At 48.6% G+C, this 19,153-nt stretch overlaps 1 protein-coding gene across 1 annotated transcript; it reads right to left on the bottom strand.

Annotated features, from left to right (window-relative positions):
• Positions 1-420: 420 nt before the first annotated feature.
• CGREF1 (cell growth regulator with EF-hand domain 1) lies at positions 421-17,404 on the bottom strand. The gene is made up of 6 exons (XM_007971178.3): positions 17,113-17,404; positions 4,046-4,136; positions 2,276-2,341; positions 2,110-2,180; positions 1,849-1,973; positions 421-1,640 (listed from the first exon to the last, which is right to left on the bottom strand). Exons 2-6 carry the CDS (start codon positions 4,123-4,125, stop codon positions 1,128-1,130), a joined length of 855 nt encoding a protein of 284 aa, XP_007969369.1. The 5' UTR covers positions 4,126-4,136; positions 17,113-17,404; the 3' UTR covers positions 421-1,127.
• Positions 17,405-19,153: the final 1,749 nt, after the last annotated feature.

Below are 19,153 nucleotides of genomic sequence, written 5' to 3' on the forward strand. Positions count from 1 at the left end.
ACCTGCCAAAGAACCAGAAGCCATGAGAGCTCTTTGGGGCCCTGCGTTGTGCAGACTCTATTCCCATAGCTCAGAAGCTGGGAGTCCACACGGCTGAGCCAAACTGACAGGCCAGTGGGGGGCGAGGGGGTGGGGCGCCTCCTCTGCCCTGCCCACCAGCCTGTGATTTGGTGGCATCTTTGTTGTCCAAAAATATCTCCTCCCGCTGACTGCCCCAGAGCCTGAAAGTCTCACCCGTGGAGCCCACCTTGGAATTAAGGGGATGCCTCAGCCACAAATGTGACCCAAGATAGAGTGTTGTCCACAGGGAGGTCGGATCTGGAACACATATTGGAATTGGGGCCAACTCCAATATAGAGTGGATAAGGCCTTATAATGTAAAGGGCATATAATGTAAAGGGCTTTAGAGTCAGACAGACCTGGATTCAAATCTGCCATTTAATTAGCTGCATGTCACCTTAGGGTACAGCGCTTAACACAATCCGCCTCAATTTCTTCATCTGTCAAATGGAGCCAATTCTGCCTGGCTACAGAATTATTGCGAGGATAAAATCATGTAATATATATAATGCCCAGCATGATGCCTGATGTGTACGAGGCTCTCAGAAAGTTTTAGTGATGATTAACATTACTGGGGGTGGGGGCAGATACAGGGTGATAGGGCCACCTGCCCTGAGCTGCAGGAGAGCATGGGGTGTCTGAACACCAGCTAGGGGAACCAGAGAGTGTTTGGGGCTCAGGGATAGACTGAGCTTCCCTCACTGGGTCCTCTGCAGCTGGCCATGGCTGGCACCATGCGGTCTGCTGCCGGAGCACCGTGAGGCCCAGAAACACTGGGAGGGCGGCATCCCTGTCCTTTCGGTGTCCCCAACCCCCTGTTCCCCTAAGAGGGTCTGGGCAGGCTGGACGGGTAGAGAGGTGGCCCGGGGGAATGAATTCATTCAGTTCTTTATTGGCAATCTGCCCCTTAACTTAGGGTCTCCCTGAGTTGCACAGAAAGACCTGATACCTACTGGGACCAGACAGGGGGCACAGAGGTGGTCCTTGTCCCAGCGTACATTCCCCTGCCCGCTTCAGGGCTTATGTTCTGAAACTGAGACATCGTGGGGTACCTGTATCTTCGAGATCTAGATCTCATCATTCTCCAGTTGAACAATGTGCACCTCAAACTCATTTGGGATGTTCTTAGACTCCAGTGTTTCCCCTGGAAGTTCCTTGGCCTCCTCTCCATTCTCCCTGGCCTCTGCCTGGCCCCCAGCTTCCCCTCTGGGCCCCGGAACGTCTCCTTCAGCCTCTGCCTGGCCCCCAGCTTCCCCTCTGGGCCCTGGAACGTCTCCTTCAGCCTCTGCCTGGCCCCCAGGCTCTTGGACAGGATCCAAAGACTCCCTTCTGGCCTCTACCTGGCCCTTTGCTTCTTCTCTGGGACCTGGGGCTTCCTGTGTTTCTTGTCTTAATGGGCTTTTAGCTAACAGGGACTGCCTCCCAACAGCTTGTGGCTCCTGAGGAGATGGAGCAAGGGGCTCTCCGGGCTCCACGTGACTGGGGGCCTCTCCCGGGAAGTTGATGAGCTCAGCAGGGGTCATGAGCCCATCCCTATTCAGGTCCTGGGTCTCGAGCACTTTGTCCACTATCAAGATCACCTGTGGAAGCAGAGTCACTGTGGGGTCTCCAGTGACAGGGATGCTCCCCAGGGGTCCTGACCCTCCCCAACCCACCGTTGCATCCCTGCCATGTAAGCTCTGAGCCCTCCTTTTACAGAGGAGTCACCAAAAGAGTTATGATGAGAAAGACCAAAACCCCAAAGCACTGGGTCTCCTTTATGGGGGATCTCCATCCAGCAGAGCTTACCGGGTTGGTGGTAGGAGAGTTGGCAGCTCCAGGGGCCAGAGCAGCTGTCAACATGGACAACAGCTCCAGGCCATCTAGCTGTCCACTCTGGTCATAGTCATGGAGGGCAAAGAGGTAGAGGAGAACTAGAGAAGAGAAGCTGGATTAGAAGAGGTGCCTGGGGAGGTGGAGAAGGCAGGAGTCAATGGGGCAGCCGAGGTCAGTCCCAGATCTGGCTGCCCAGAGCCTCCCGTCCCTGGCCCCATCAGCCCAGCCCCTCACCCTGCTCCCGGCTCAGATGCTCCGGCTGCACTTCTGTCCTTTCTAGTCCCTTTAGGTAGCTCTGCAGAAGTCTGTCAGAAAAGTGGAGAATCAGCCCAGGAGAGGTGAGTCTGCAGCCCCGGGCCTGGTCGTCTCCCTGAAAGCACCCCCAGCTCAGCCTACTCACCCGAGTTGCTCCCGGCCTGGCTGGAAGGGGTTGGGCAGGAGCTGATGCTGCACTTCAGAGTCTGGCCTGGAGGAGGAAGGGGAGGACCACCCTTGCAGAGAGCCTCCCTGAGGGCCCAGCCTGTCAACCTTCTGCCTCCAATCTCCTGGCAGAGTTCTCTCCCCAGACCCAAAGGGAGTTACCCCCAAAATTCCAAAAACCTTGTAGGGAGTAGGCTCTTCTGGTCTCCTTGGAACCAAATCCTTAACTCCCTCAGACTCTGTTTTTGCAGCTGGCTACCTTAGACTTTAAATGAAAACCCAAATAAAAACATCTGGTTAGGTAAAGGCAGATGAGGCCACACCTACTAGACATAAGTTAGAGATTCAAGAAAACAGCCCAGTGAGTGGCAGGACAACATGGGTCACGGCACCCCTTCCCTTCGATGCTGGGAGCCAAGGGGCAGGTCTCTAGTGGAGCCCGATGGCACTGCTCAGTTTTATATAGACCCAGTTTGCTCCATGACATAAAATTGACCTATACTTTTTCAAGGACAGGATATACCTGTTGGTTCTGCGGTTTCAAGCTGCTCAGGATCTCTTTGTCAGTCTTTCAAGCTCCAAATGTGCTCCTAATTCTGGACTGGGTTAATTGTTTGCCCAAGTCAATCCAGACCTGTGATGCCAGAGAGCTGGCAGGAGTTGCGGCGACTTTTGTCACGGCTACCAGCCCTTGTGGCTGTTCTGTGGCTGTTTCCCTTTCTACCCAGCATACCCATTGCACAGTATTTATAAATACAACCTTCAGAAAGTATTCAGATAACATAGAAATGACATGCTAATGATCTATACTTCTTTGATGTTCCCACCATAAGGTCTTTTTTTGTTCTTTTTAAGATGGAGTCTCGCTCTGTCACCCCAGCTGAGTGCAGAGGCTTGATCTTGGCTCACTGCAACCTTCACCTCCCAGGTTCAAGTGATTCTCTTGCCTCAGCCTCCTGAGTAGCTGGGATTACAGACATGCAACACCATGCGCGGCTAATTTTTTTTTATTTCTGTAGAGATGGGGTTTCACCACGTTGGCCAGGCTGGTCTCAAACTCCTGACCTCAGGTGATCTGTCTGCCTTGGCCTCCCAAAGTGCTGGGATTACAGTTGTGAGCCACCACACCCGGCCCACCTTAAGGTCTTGATAACAAAACTGCAGGCCGGGCACGGTGGCTCACGCCTGTAATCCCAGCACTGTGGGAGGCTGAGGCAGGTGTATCACAAGGTCAGGAGTTCGAGATCAGCCTGGCCAATATAGTGAAACCCTGTCTCTACTAAAAATACAAAAATTAGCCCGGCGTGGTGGTGGGCGCCTGTAGTCCCAGCTACCTGGGAGGCTGAGGCAGAAGAATTGCTTGAACCCGGGAGGTGGAGGTCGTAGTGAGCTGAGATCATGCCACTGCACTCCAGCCTGGGCGACAGAGTGAGACTCAGTCTCAAAACAAAAAAACAACAAACAAACAAACAAACAACTGCAGTCCCCACTGCCCTGGTGCCATAGCTTCTTCCCTGTGCTGCATGATACACTGGAGCTGAGTTCCCTGATTCCAAATGGGTCCAGCAAGCATATACTGAATGCCCACTTTGTGGCACTCTGACAGGCACAAGACAGGAGGCTGGTGGCGGAGAGATACAGAGATCAGGGAACCTACACCCTAGTCTCCTGCCTCCCGGAGGGCCCACCACACCCTTGGATTCTCTAGAGACTCTCCCTCCTCCCAGCCCTGTTCTCATAACCCTGTTACCTTGTGACTCCATCCTTTGGGGCAGCCTGACCCACGGGGAGCAGCAGCAGGATTAACACTCTCATCATCAAAGGTAACATCCTTCCTGGAACTGAAACAAGGAAGAGAATCAGGGGTCGAGGAAAAGGGGCATCTGCCACCGTGTCAGAGATGGGCTGAGTTAGACACAAGCGCCTTTTCTCCCTGCTTCCACCTGCGCCCCACAAGATAGGACTCCTGCTCAGGGAAAGCTCACACACAGAAGCAGGGATCCCCCCATGGAACCATGCTCAAAATAAATGTCACTCTAGTTCTCGTATATAAAGCACATAAAGGCAGGCCTGCTGTGGTGGAAGCAGAGCTGGGGGGCGCATCCCCACCCCATGGCCCATTCCCTTGCTCCCCACCAGCTGCTGAGGTGCCCAGAAAAGTGCAGCGCAAGCATGTCTGAACCCCTTCAGCCCATTCATGTTACAGATGGAAAGGAGTGCCGAGAGTTTAAGAAAAAGGCCAGGTTAGAAATGCAGGGAGTCACAGAAAGACCAAGACTTAAACACAGGCAAAAAGATAAATGGACTGCTTGTGTTTATTAAAAACCCACTGAAGAACAAATCAAAAGAGGCACAGACTTCTTGAAATAGGTCTAAACTCAAGTACAAACTGAAAACACAATAAATCAGGGCCAGACCAATAGTGGCCCCAGGAACTGCTATTTGCTAAATGCAGTTAGGAAAATCAGACCCACTATAAAGGAAAAAACAAAAACTTCCCCTTAGACTGACATGGCTTAGGCCCATTGGCAAAATCAACCACTTGACTATATGAAAACAGTCAAGGATAGAATGGACCAATCAAACAGAGCCTAAAGCTTTCTGATGAGTCCCAGGGTAGGTACAGGTAATGTGAGTTCCTGAGGAAGCAGAAGCCCACCAAAGCCAAGGCCCCAGACCCCAAGCCCATCTCTAGAAAGAAAAATTGTCAGACGCCTGACGGTCTAGCAGAGGATCAGGAACATCCCCATCTGGCTGGCACTGGGTTTTCCTAGAGGACGGTTCATAGCTTTGGGCAGATTCTACAAGCATCCGATGACCCTAATAAGGTTCAGAACCACTGCCAGAGTGGACTTCCATTTCCTAAGAGATGAGGGGTAGAGCAGGGGAGCACCTGGCTAATGGGAAGATAAACAAAAATTCTGCCTTTTTAAGCTAATTTAAGGGAAAACCAGTTAAATATGGAAGTCCACAAGAAGATGAAGCTACCTAGAGTCACAGAACCTGTCTTCCTTTTTCTTTATTTTTTATTTTATTTTATTTTTTTTGAGAAGGAGTCCTGCTCTGTCACCCAGATTGGAGTGCAGTGGCATGATCGTAGCTCACTGCAACCTCTGCCTCCCAGGTTCAAGAGATTCTCCTGCCTCAGCCTCCCGGGTAGCTGGGATTACAGGCACGTGCCACTACACCTGGCTAATGTTTGTATTTTTAGTAGAGATGGCGTTTCACCACGTTGGTCAGGCTGGTCCTGAACACCTGTCCTCAGGTGATCTGCCTGCCTGGGCTTCCCAAAGTGCTGGGATTACAGGCATGAGGCACCGCACCTGGCCTGTCTTCATTTTTCTATGCATACAACTGGTCCCAACGGATAAAGTGAATATACATAATTTGTTGGTGTCTGTATGCCCCAGTGACCAAAAAAAGATGCTGAAGCCACCGCTGCCCTAAAGGTGTTCACCAACATCAGCTGGCAACATAAATCCTAGGGTTTTAGTCGTTGTGCCTGGAAGAGAAAACAAGGTCCTGGGCCCGTTGAAGGTAGGCTATTGGAACTGAGATCTCTATAGCAACATGAAACCCTTAAAGAGACACAGCCCAGAAAAAGGATGGACTAGAAAACATTCAGACCTCCACTTCTGAGAGAGTGACAGTAAACATCCCAATGAAAGTAACCACTGAGCTGGATAAAAATAGAATCTTTTCAAAACCACTGGGTTGGCAAGAAATCCTCAACAGTACAAACGTGCAGTGAAAACAGTAATCTGGGGGGAAAGTGAGCTTGACATCAGCTTTTGCCTTAGGAGTATCTGCCAAACCCAACCCAGGTGAACTTGAGCTGCCTGTCAGAGCGCTTGTGCTGGAAAGCAGACCAGAGGTGAAGCCTGGGCCCACCTGATATGCAGAGACTAACAGGAGATTCCCTATATAAAGCTGGGATTCCAAACAGCTATACTCTGAACATGAACCAAAGGTAAATTTGTCATGAAGAAAGGCAGCAAAGAATTTTGCCTTTCTTGGTTTTGGTGCTGGGTGGAAGGGAGGAAAAAAAAAAAAAAAACTCTCCCTGACAATCTATAACAAGCCTGATCTAATGTGGGTTTTTTGTTTTTGTTTTTTTTGAGACGGAGTCTCACTCACTCTGTCTCCCAGGCTGGAGTGCTGTGGTGTGGTATCAGCTCACTGCAACCTCTACCTCCCAGGCTCAAGTGATTTTCCTGCCTCAGCCTCCTGAGTATCTGGGACTAAAGGCACCCGCCACTATGCCTGGCTAATTTTTTTGTATTTTTACTAGAGATGGGATTTCGCCATGTTGGCCAGGCTGGTCTCGAACTCCTGATCTCAGGTGATCCTCCCGCCTCAGTCTCCCAAAGTGCTGGGATTACAGGCATGAACCACTGTGCCTGCCCTCTAATGTGGGTTTGAAGCCAGAATTATTAATGCTACCTGTATGGTTCAGACTATCTAAAGTAGGTAACATATTTTGAAGTGCAACCTGGTTGATGGCACCCCCAGATGACTGAGAGAGGAAAACATCCATCTCTGGAGGAACTCAACTCTAATCCAGGCCTCAAAGAATTTCCATGGGTAAAGTTTCCAGGAATATGAACTCACAGTCAAAACGTTATAAACATACAAGGAAATAAGACACTGTGAGTAAGAGCCAGCAAAACAATAGCAGGGAAAAGTAGACTTGGAAAAACTGTGTTGGAATTGTTATTCACAGAATATACAGCAGATATAGTTCACATATTTTTAGAAATTAAAGGGAAGCTCGAAACTATGAGGAAGAAATAAGAGAGTTTTCCAGCCAGCAACAGTGTGTTAAAAAAAAGAAAAGAGGCTGGGCATGGTGGCTCACGCCTGTAATCCCCACACTTTAGGAGGCCAAGGCAGGTGGATCACGAGGTCAGGAGATCGAGACCATCCTGGCCAACACGGTGAAACCCCTTCTCTACTAAAAATACAAAAAATTGCCAGGTGTGGTGGTGGGCACCTGTTATCCCAGCTACTTGGGAGGCTGAGGCAGAAGAATCACTTGAACCTGGGAGGTGGAGGTTGCAGTGAGCTGAGATCACACCACTGCAATCCAGCCTGGGCCACAGAGCAAGACTCCATCTCAAAAAAAAAAAAAAAAAAAAGAGGCCAGGCGCGGTGGCTCAAGCCTGTAATCCCAGCACTTTGGGAGGCCGAGACGGGCAGATCACAAGGTCAGGAGATCGTGACCATCCTGGCTAACACGGTGAAACCCCGTCTCTACTAAAAAATACAAAAAAACTAGCCAGGCGAGGTGGCGGGAGCCTGTAGTCCCAGCTACTCGGGAGGCTGAGGCAGGAGAATGGTGTAAACCCGGGAGGCGGAGCTTGCAGTGAGCTGAGATCCGGCCACTGCACTCCAGCCTGGGTGACAGAGCGAGACTCCGTCTCAAAGAAAAAAAGAAAGAAAGAAGAGAGCATAAAAATGACCAAGTAGATTTGAAGAGGAAACAAATATAACTTTTAGAAATAAAAGATTGATTTTAAAAATGCAATGGGTGACCAGCCTGGCCAACATGGTGAAACCCTGTCTCTACTAAAAATACACAAGTTAGCTGGGCTTGGTGGCACGAGCCTGTAATCCCAGCTACTCAGGAGGCTGAGGCAGGAGAATTGCTTGAACCCAGGAGGCAGACGTTGCAGTGAGCCAAGATCGCCCCACTGTGCTCCGGCCTGAGTGACAGAGTAAGACTCTGTCTTAAAAAATAAAAATAAAATAAAAAATAAATAAAAATAAAAATGCAATGGGTGAGTTAAATTGATTAGACACAACTGATATGAGAGTTAATGAACTGGAAAATAGATCTGAATAAATTATCCAGAGTGCAGTTCATTGAGTCAAAGACATAGAAAATGTAAAACAGAGGTTAAATGGCATGGAGGATGGAGGAGATAAGAGATACAACTGGAAAGAAGCAGTATTTGAAGAAACAATAGCTGACATTTTTCCAGTAGGTTGCAAAACACTGGACTATGCCAATCCAGGAAGCCCAACAATTTAATGCAGATTAAATAAACAGAAATTCTCACCTAGACCTATTGTTCAAAAATAGAACACTCAAGAAAAAACAAATTGTAAAAGCAGTCAGAAAGAAAAGACAACTCATCTCATAGGAAAAGTAATTAGACTAATAGCTGATTTCTTGACATCAACAACGATGCCCAAATACAGTAATATAGTATTTTAATGTGTTCAGAGAGGGGAGAAAATTGATATTCTAGAATTCTATTCTCAGCAAAATTATCTTGCAGAATGAAGTGAAGCAAAATTATTTATTTATTTATTTAGAGACAGGGTCTCACCCTGTTGCCCAGGCTGGAACTCGTGGCAGGATCATAGCAATTCTCCCACCCCTGCCTCACAAGTAGCTGGGACAACATGAATGTGCCACCATGCTCAGCCTTTTTTTTTTCTTTTTGGTAGGACAGGGTCTCACTTTCTTGCCCAGGCTGGTCTTAGGTGTAAGTAATCCTCCTACCTTATAAAAACAATTTTAGACAAATAACTTAGAGAATTTGCCACCAACATTCCTTCATTAAAGGAAATTCGGCTGGATATGGGTTCACACCTGTAATCCTAGCACTTTGGAAGGCTGAGATGGGAGGATCTCCTGAGTCCAGGAGTTCAAGACCAGCCTGGGCAATATAGTGAGACTCCATTTCTACAAAAAATAGGAAAAAATTAGCCAGGCATGGTGGCGTGTGCCTGTAGTCCCAGCTACTCAGGAAGCTGAGGTGGGAGGATCGCTTGAGCCCAGGAGATGAAGGCTGCAGTGAGCTGTGATCACACCACTGTCATCTAGCCTAGGCAACAGAGCAAGACCCTGTCTTAAAAAAAAAAAAAAAAAGGTTTGAAATGCAAGAAAACATGTGGAGCAAATAAATCAGAAAGTATGTGGCTAAATCTAAATAAACATAGACTGTTAAACAATGATAATTATGTTAATATATGAGGTAAAAAAGCTGGTCTGAACTACAATATTGGACAATGACATGTAAAGCAAAGATGGTTGTTTGGGAAGAGAGTAGACATATTGATGAACTTTGTTAAATATGCATGTTAAGGCTGGGCACAGTGATTCACGCCTATAATTCCAGCACTCTGGGAGGCCGAGGTGGGCAGATCACCTGAAGCTGGGGGTTCAAGACCAGCCTGACCAACATGGAGAAACCCCGTCTCTACTAAAAATACAAAATTAGCCGGGCAAGGTGGTGCACGCCTGTAATCCCAGCTATTCGGGTGGCTGAGGCAGGATAATCGCTTGAACCCAGGAAGCAGAGGTTGCGGTGAGCCAAGATCGCACCATTGCACTCCAGCCTGGGCAATAGAACAAGACCCCGTCTCAAAAAAGAAAAGAAAAAAACTATGCATGTTAAAAGTTTAAGGATAACCACTAAAAAATCAGAACTGGAATGTATAGCCTCAAACCAGTAGAAAAAAAGAATGGAATTTTAAAAAACGAAATCAAAGAAAGGCAGGAAAAGAGGAAAAAGAAGAAATAAAAGCAGAAAAAGAGGAAAAGGAAGAAATAAAAAGTAAAGGCTGGGTGCATGGCTAATGTCTGTAATTGCAGCACTTTGGGAGGCCGAGGTGGGAGGATCACTTGGGTCCCAGGAGTTTGAGACCAGCCTAGGCAAATCAGTGACACCCTGAGTCTACAGAAAATAATTAAAAAAAAAAAAAATTAGCTGGGTGTGGTGGCATACATCTGTAGTCCCAGCTACTGGGGAGGCTGAGGTGGGAGGAACATTTGAACCCGGGAGATTGAGGCAGTAGTAAGCTGCGATTGTACCACTACACTCTGGCCTCGGTGACAGAGCCAGACTCTATCTCTAAAAAAATACACACACACACACACACACACGCACACAAAACCCAAAAACAAACAAAAAAACCACTAGTAAGTAAGACTACACTTAAAGAAATTAAAATAAATGAAATAATAGCAGAAATTAAAAACAGAATAAAGAGGAGCACCAGAGTCAAACAAGGTTGTTTTTTAAAAAAGACTACTACAATAAAATACATATACACAAAGAAACAAATGAAAAGCCTAGTAAAATAGACAAGCCTTTGGCAATTTCAATTAGGAACAAAGAGAGCCAGGTGTTGTGGTTCACACCTGTAATCCTAGCACTTCAGGAGGCTGAGGCAGAAGGATTGCTTGAGTCGAGAAGTTGGAGACCAGCTTGGGCAACATAGTGAGACCCCCATCTCTACAAAAAATTAATTTAAAAAAAGTAGCTGGGCTTGGTGGTGCATGCCTGTAGTCCTAGCTACTTGGGAAGCTGAGGTGAAGGATGACTTGAGCCAGGAGGTTGAGACTGCAGTGAGCTGTGATTGTGCTGCTGTACTCCAGCCTGGGTGACAGAGTGAGACCCCACTTCAGAAAAAAGTAAAAACAAACCAAAGACTAAAAAAAAAAAAAAAAGAAAAGGCACAAACAATATCAAGAATGAAAATAGGGACATAAGAAACAGCAGAGATTTGAAAACTTAGAGGATATGGCCAATTTCCTAGAAAAACTTAATAGCAAAACTGATGCAAAAAGAAATAACAAGCTTTGATAGTCTTACAATCACTAAGGAAACTGAATCAGTGAGTATGAACCTTTACTGCTTCTGGAACTATAAACCTGAAATGTTTTTAGAGGGCAGTCTGGAAATGTGTATTAATTTCCTAAAACTCTGACCCAACAATATCGTCTTGGGGATTCCATGTAAGAATATAAATGGAAAAGAAATTACAAAGATATGTATAGCTGTGCTATTAATATTAGTGAAACAAATGTAAGCAACCTGAATGTCTAACATTTAGGCAATGGCTAAACAAACCATATTATGCTATAGAACCATTAAATATAATAAATCAACTCAGAAAGTTTAAAAGGAAAAAATGAGCAGATTTGAGTATATCAAAAGTTTAAACTTCTGTGTCATGAGAGATACCATAAATCAAGTTCGAGAAGACAAGTGACAGAGAACTGAAGGAATTGCAGCTAGTGTGTGGAGGCTTCCCAGGTCCCCAGAAGGGTGGGGTTCCACCACCTGGGCCTCAGCAGGGAGTAGAAGACAGAAATCTCCCAAGAAACCCTATGGGTACTGAATGGAGGTCTAGGAGCTGTAGAGATGAGTGCCTTGTTTCCAGGAAGGTTAGAGAGAAGGCCCTGCCTACAGGGTGCCTGAGAGGTGAGGAAGCAGCAGCTGAAGGAGGGTCTGGGTGAATGGGCAGACAGCGGGCTGCCTCTCCTAGTTCTTTGTATCTAGAGTGCTGCTGGTTTGAAGAAGGGGGCTGAGGTCAGCTGAGGGTTCCAGTCTCTAAGGTGGAAGGAGGGGTGCCTAATGGCTGAGAGAGCCAGTTGGCCAGGAGAATGCCAGAAGGTCTGGCCCCCTGGCCTGGGTGCCACAGAGAATACCACAGAAAGCACCAGCAGCTGCCACATGACAAAGACCAGAGGGCAAGCATCCATAGGGAAGGCAAGTTAGATATAAGTTTGTAGAATAAGGATAAATATTCGTTTCTTTAATATTTATTGAACACCTGCCATATGTGAGGCACTCTCTTATCACTAAGCTAATCGCTTAAGGTCGAATTACTTTTTCTTTTTCCCCCTAAAGCTTGCAAATATGTAAGTAGGAAAAGATACAAATGTTAAAACAAGAGAAACACAGAATTGGTATGGAATAGGTGGTACGGCCCAAAGTTGGGGGGCATGGGCCCTGACCTCAGGCTGCCTGTGTTCAAATCTGGGCTCCACAGCCTACTAGCTGTGCGGCTTTTCTGTGCTTCAGGTTCTCCATCTGTAATGCGGGGCTGATGAGAGCACCTCTGGCAGGGCTGCAGTGAGGGTTTAATGAATGAGACACGATGTGTAAAGTGCAGTGCCTGATCTACAATGAGGCCTTTTTCCTTCCAAGAGTTCATCTGCACGGCCCCAGTGGCTTCACACACCCCCTTCCCACCTGGCTCCTCTCAAATTGCTTTCTCCACCCCTTTTGCTTACTTCTAGGACCCATGCCAACAGGAGGCACTGGAGTAATTTAAACCCCTCAGAGCTGTCAAAACTCATCATCCAGGCTTCACATGTTCTTACGCACTAGCAGGTGCCTTTTTTTTTTTTCTTTTTGATGGTCTTGCTCTGTCACCAGGCTGGAGTGCAGTGGCATGATATCGGCTCACTGCAACCTCCGTCTCCCAGGTTCAACCAATTCTCCTGCCTCAGCCTCCCAAGTAGCTGGGACTACAGGTATATGCCACCACACCCAGCTAATTTTTGTATTTTTAGTAGGGACGGGGTTTCACCATGTTGGCCAGGATGGTCTCGATCTCTTGACCTAGTGATCCGCCTTCCTCGGCCTCCCAAAGTGCTGGGATTATTGGCATAAGCCACCACACCCGGCCCTCAGGTGCCTTTTAAAGGAGGATGTCTGTGAACTCCAAAGGATGACTCTGCGGGGAGCCGCTCAGGCCTAAAGGGGAAGCACTCCTCAGATCCACTCATCCTGTCACTCATTACGCCACTTTAAAAATCTGTCTACACATTCTTTGACATTCCTTCCCACGAAACTTGGAGTTTAACTCGCCTCCCCTTGTATATGATCTGGTCTTAGTGACTGGCTTCTAATGAGTTGCCGAAATGATGCTTACATGACTTCCAAGTCTAGGTAATAAGTGACCTAGCTTATGCCTGGTTCTGGTTCTGCCCCTCACTTGACACACAGACATGCACCTCTGGAACCTTGAGCCACCATGGAAGGAACCTGGCATCCCTGAAGCCACCCGACGGAAGAGACGGTGTGGAGAACCCACCTAGAAACAGAGATGCCTGAGAAGCCTCCAGCTCAAATCTTCCCAGCCCAATAAGCAGACAGGGGAGAGAGCTAAGCTCCAGATTCTAACCCCAGCCTCTGAGCTGCCCCCACCAACACTGAATGCAGTAGAAATGTGCTTGTCTCCACAGCCCGCACTCACGTGAAAAGTCGACGTCAATGTTATCTTTTTTTTTTTGACAGGGTTTCACAATGTTGCCCAGGCTGATCGGAAACCCCCTGGCTCAATCAATCCTCCTGCCTCAGCTTTCCAAAGTGCTGGGATTATAGGCATGAGCTACCACGCCAGGCCCATTATCCTTTTAAGCCACTACATTTTGAGGTGGTTTGTTAAACTGCCATAGTAATTGGAAGACCAACCATGTAAGGGCTGGCTTCATGGGTGTGCGTCCTGTGCAGTCACAAGGTCCCTGCTCTCAGAGGGGCCTTGTGCTTAGGCTAATGCTCTGTTGTCACTATCTTGAAACTCTCAATCATTTTTGCACCGAGCCCTGCAAATTATGCACCTGGTCCTGAGTCCTACCCCGTGAATGACTAGCACTCTCCTCTTCCTGGTCCTATGTACCCCTTATATATTTAACTCTTCACTATTGTTTAATGGACAGAAAACAGAGCTTTGGAACCAGCCAGATCTACTTTTAAACCATGCTCCACCACTGACTGTCCTGTGACCTTGGGTAAATTAATTATTCTCACTAAACTTCGGTTACCTTATCTGCATATTGGAGATAATATTTACCTCACAGGGTTACAGTGAACATTAAACGGATAATGAATTACTTCTTGCACAAACTAATATAGAAGCCTTTTAATGTTATCCCTGTCTCTGGTATTTTCTCCACTTAAAGAACCCTCCATACCCACATCAGATAAATCTTCCTTTGCTAGAATTCTACTGCTCTAGAACGTTCAATGGCTCCCTATTTCTACTACAGTCCAGAATCTTCACCTGGGCATTCAAGGCCTTCTACAATCAGATATCAAGTTACTGTTGACTCATCTTCCAGTGCTGCATTACGATAGCACTCTGCTTCAAACAAAGGAGTTATTGGAGTCTCCTAAAATACTTTCCACTTTCACTTTTTTCAGTGCTTTTGCCCAACCTGTTCCATCCTCAATCTGGAATGTTCTGGGCCCTCCTGACAGCCTTAGCATTCGGTTGTAGTCCACCTCAAAAATACAAGTGACTGGCTGAGTACAGTGGCTCATGCCTATAATCCCAGTATTTTGCAGGCCAAGGCAAAAGGATTGCTTGAAGCCAGGAGTTTGAGACCAGCCTGGGCAGCAAAATGAGACCCCATCTCTACAAAAAAAAAAAATAAAAAAAATAAATTGTTTTTTAATTATATAGCATGGTGGCTCATATCTATGGTCCCAGCTAGTTGGGAGGCTGATGCAGGAGGATCACTTGAGCCCAGGAGTTCAAGGCTGCAGTGAGCTATAATTACGCCACTGCACTCCAGCCTGGATGACAGCAAGATGTCATTTAAAAAAAAAAAAAAAAAGGCCGGGCGTGGTGGTTCATACCTGTAATCCCAGCACTTTAGGACGCCAAGGCGAAAGGACTACCTGAGGTCAGGAGTTTGAGACCAGTCTGGCCAACGTGGTGAAACCCCATCTCTATTAAAAATACAAAAATTAGGCCGGGCGCGGTGGCTCAAGCCTGTAATCCCAGCTTTTGGGAGGCCAAGACGGGCGGATCACGAGGTCAGGAGATCGAGACCACCCTGGTTAACACGGTGAAACCCCGTCTCTACTAAAAAATACAAAAAACTAGCCGGGCGAGGTGGCGGGCGCCTGTAGTCCCAGCTACTCGGGAGGCTGAGGCAGGAGAATGGTGTAAACCCGGGAGGCGGAGCTTGCAGTGAGCTGAGATCCGGCCACTGCCCTCCAGCCTGGGCGACAGAGCGAGACTCCGTTTCAAAAAAAAACAAAAAAAACAAAAATTAGCCAGGTACAGTGGCACGTGCCTGTAATCCCAGCTACTTGGGAGGCTGAGACACGAGAATCGCTTGAACCCAGGAGGCAGAGGTTGCAATGAGCCAAGATTTTTTTTTTTTTGAGATGGAGTCTCACTCTGCTGCCCAGGCTGGAGTGCAATGGCACGATCTCAGCTCACCACAACCTCCACCTCCTGGGTTCAAGCAATTCTCCTGCCTCAGCCTCCTAAGTAGCTGGGATTACAGACATGTACCACCACGCCCAGCTAATTTTTGTATTTTTAGTAGAGATGGGGTTTTGCCATGTTGGCTAGGCTGGTCTAGAACTCCTGAACTCAGGTGATCCACCCACCTCGGCCTCCCAAAGTGTTGGGATTACAGGCATGAGCCACCACGCCAGGCCTATTCTTTTTTTTTTTGAAATGGAGTCTCGCGCTGTCATCCAGGCTGGAGTGCAATGGTGCAAAATCAACTCACTATAGTCTCCACTTCCCAGGCTCAAGCAATTCTCCTGCCTCAGCCTCCTAAGTAGCTGAGACTACAGGTGTGCACCACCACACCTAGTTAATTTTTGTATTTTTTAGTAGAGACAGGGTCTCACCACGTTGGTCAGGCTGTTCTCGAACACCTGAGCTCAAGTGATCTACTCACCTTGGCCTCCCAAAATGCTGGGATTACAGGCATGAGCCACTGCACCTGGCCAATGTTCTCTTAAGTAATGCTTCCAACTGTGACATTTTAGTACAAGTAACCCACCTCAATTGTTTAAGGAAAGGCTAAGGCACCTCCTGTAATGTGTAATGAGGTTAGTGTGATGTGTTCACACTTAGACATTTCTAAACATTAACAAAAGCTTTTGTAAGTGAGAGAAATAAAACAGTTATTGAACCACTGCCTGTCCAATAAAAATATCCCTAACCATTTTCTATAATGTGCATGAACATAATTACCCTAATAAACACATGAAAGCCACCATAACTGTTAACAGTTGCCATGTAATTTAATAAAGCTATGTCACACATGCGCATTCACACATTCACAGTGACCCTCCGGGCCCAGAGTTCTTCAAGCCTTTGCACCAGTGCATGGGAGGAGAGCACGACCTACAGGTTAGACCTCTGATCAAATCCTGCCTCTGATACTGCTCACTGTGGGACCTAGGCAGGTGTCTTAACCTCTCTGAGCCCTGGGATCTGCATATTAAAAATGACGATAATAGTATCTGTCTCCTAAAGGTTTGGGGAGGCTGTAATGAGAAAACAGGGTAAGTGCCTGGCACCAAGCAGGTGCTGCTGGCGTATTTCAGAGCCTCTGGGCCGTGGCAGGAGCCCTGCAGGGTTATCCTGGGTAACTTCCCATCCAGTGCAAAAATTTCTTCCACAGCAACCCTGTCAAATGGCCTCTGCTTGAATCATTCCAGGACAGGAACCTAGCACCTCACAGGCTGGCAGTTCCATCTCCTGTAGAGTTGAACTGTTGAGAAACTAAAATTTTGAGTGGAATCCTCTCCCTTAATTCTTAATTTATCCCTCTGGCGCCGTTGTGCCTCCCAGCCCCCATCCCCCAAGAAAGGAGACAGCGACTACAGGACTAGGGGAGCCCACGCCCGGGAGCTGGTTCCCTCGGCCACTTCCAAGGGGACGACAGCCTCGGGCCCTCCCCAGCGCTCCATTTCTTCCCCGCCGAATGAGGGGGAAAGCTCCCGCCAGCTGCCCCTCCCCTAGGACTGCTGGAACACGGAATGCGGGGCTAGGGGAAGCGCCTGGGGAACTGCGAAGCCCCAACATCACACCAAGGAGCCTCAGGTTCGCTCTCTAGTCCCTTCCTCCACCTGCCCTCAGGGGACACAGGGGCAAGGGCCACTGCTTCCTGCCGCGTCTCAGCCGCAGGGGATGCAGAGGGACTGCGCTCTCGGGATCTGGACCAGAGGCTGGAGGCCACCTCCCCCGCGCGGCCCTGGGTGGCTGGCGGTGATGGGCTCGGGTCTCCGGCGGCCGGGGCGGGGTCTCACCCACCTGTTGTGGCGCCGCGCCGCGCTGGGAGTCCAGCTCCGTGGGCGCTCCCGGCTGCTGCGCCGCCCGCGCCTCGCCTGCAGCCGCCAGCCTCCCCCGGGCCGCTCCACGTGGCCGCTCCACGTCGCCCTCCCGGCTGGAGTCGCCGCCCTGGCCGGGCAGAGTCCGGAGCCAGTGCCAGCCGCCGCCCCGCCCGCCAGACCTGGCCCTTCACAGCTCCTCCAGCGCCCTTGCTGCGCCCGCAGCAGGAGGGGCTGCGGGCGCGCGTGTGCGTGTGAGTGCGCGCGTGTGCGCGTGCGTGAGTGCGCGTGTGCGCGTGCGCGGTCCGCGTGTGCTCGTGAGTGTGCTCGTGTGCGTGTGCGCGCGTGTGAGCGTGTGTAAGGATGCACGTGTGTGAGCGTGCATGTGTGCGCGGATGTGTGCGTATGCCTGTGTGCACACATATAAGTAGAGAGAGACCAAGAGACAGTGAGGCCAGTGTGCATCAGAAGTATGTTTAACTGTGGTCATGCTTTGGTTGTCACTTTCTCTGCCTGAGGGACCCAGACGTATGTGACAAAATGGAACCTAACATTATTAGCATGTGCAGTTGTGGCTGGCATGTGTGGCTCTGTGTATGAGGAATTTGTGACACGGTAGGGAGTATTTTGTGTGACTGTGCATCCATGTGATAGTGTGGGCTTCAGGGGCCAGGCACGGTGGCTCACGCCTACGCCTGTAATCCCAGAACTTTGGGAGGCCGAAGCGGCAGGATCACGAGGTAAGGAAATCGAGACCATCCGGGTAAACACAGTGAAACCCCGTCTCTACTAAAGACAAAAATTAGCTGGGTGTGGTGGCAGGCGCCTGTAGTCGCCGCTGCTTCGGAGGCTGAGGCAGGAGAATGGTGTGAACCCGGGAGGTGGAGCTTGCAGTGAGCGGAGATTGCGCCACTGCACTCCAGCCTGGGTGACAAAGCGAGACTCTGTCTCAAAACATAAATAAATAAATAAATAAATAAATAAATAAATAAATAAATAAATAATAAATGATAGTATGTGCTTCAGGGTATGGCCAACGTGTGACTGACTGCCCAGGGGTGTGGCAGTGCAGAGTGTTAGAGGCATATGTATTGGGGTGTCAGGGTGAACTCTTCCTGAGTTGTTTGTGACACTCCGTCACAGCGACAAGCCCACTCTCATCCTGTCTTCCTCCTAGTGATGAACACTGCTAGTCACTGCCTCTTTAGATCACGGATTCCGCTGGTTTCAGCAACACCTCTCCTACCTCTGGTCATTTCAAAAAGGTCTCCATTTTCTTTTTTTTTTTTTTTTTTTTTTTTTTGAGACAGAGTCTCGCGCTGTCGCCCAGGCTGGAGTACAGTGGCCGGATCTCAGCTCACCGCAAGCTCCGCCTCCCGGGTTTACGTCATTCTCCTGCCTCAGCCTCCCGAGTTGCAGGGACTACAGGCGCCCGCCACTTCGCCCGGCTATTTTTTGTATTTTTTAGTAGAGACGTGGTTTCACCATGTTAGCCAGGATGGTCTCGATGTCCTGACCTCGTGATCCGCCCGTCTCGGCCTCCCAAAGTGCAGGGATTACAGGCTTGAGCCACCGCGCCCGGCCTCCATTTTCTTTAGCATCAGAGTTCCTCGGGGCCCTCTCCTCACTCTCCATCTGCTCATGTGCTCATTTGCTCACCTAGCTCCCATTACTGTTACGCATTGACTCGTGTCCTTCACAAAGTTATATGTTGAAGTCCTAACTTCCAATACCTCAGACTGTGATCTTATTTGGAAATAATGATGTAATTAATTAAGATGAGTTCATACTGGAGTAGGGTGGGCCCTTAATCAATATGACTGGTGTTCATATCAAAAGAGGAAATGTGGACACAGACACACACACAGGAAGAACACTGCTATGGCCTGAATATCCCCCCAAATTCAAATTCATGTGCTGAAACTTAGTCATCATTGTGGTGATATTAAGAGGAGGAAGCTGGGCACAGTGGCTCGCACCTGTAATCCCAGTACTTTGGGAGGCTGAAGTGGGAGGATCTCTTG

This window comes from Chlorocebus sabaeus, chromosome 14 (assembly GCF_047675955.1).
Source record: "Chlorocebus sabaeus isolate Y175 chromosome 14, mChlSab1.0.hap1, whole genome shotgun sequence".
In the NCBI taxonomy this organism is placed as follows: Eukaryota; Metazoa; Chordata; class Mammalia; order Primates; family Cercopithecidae; genus Chlorocebus; species Chlorocebus sabaeus.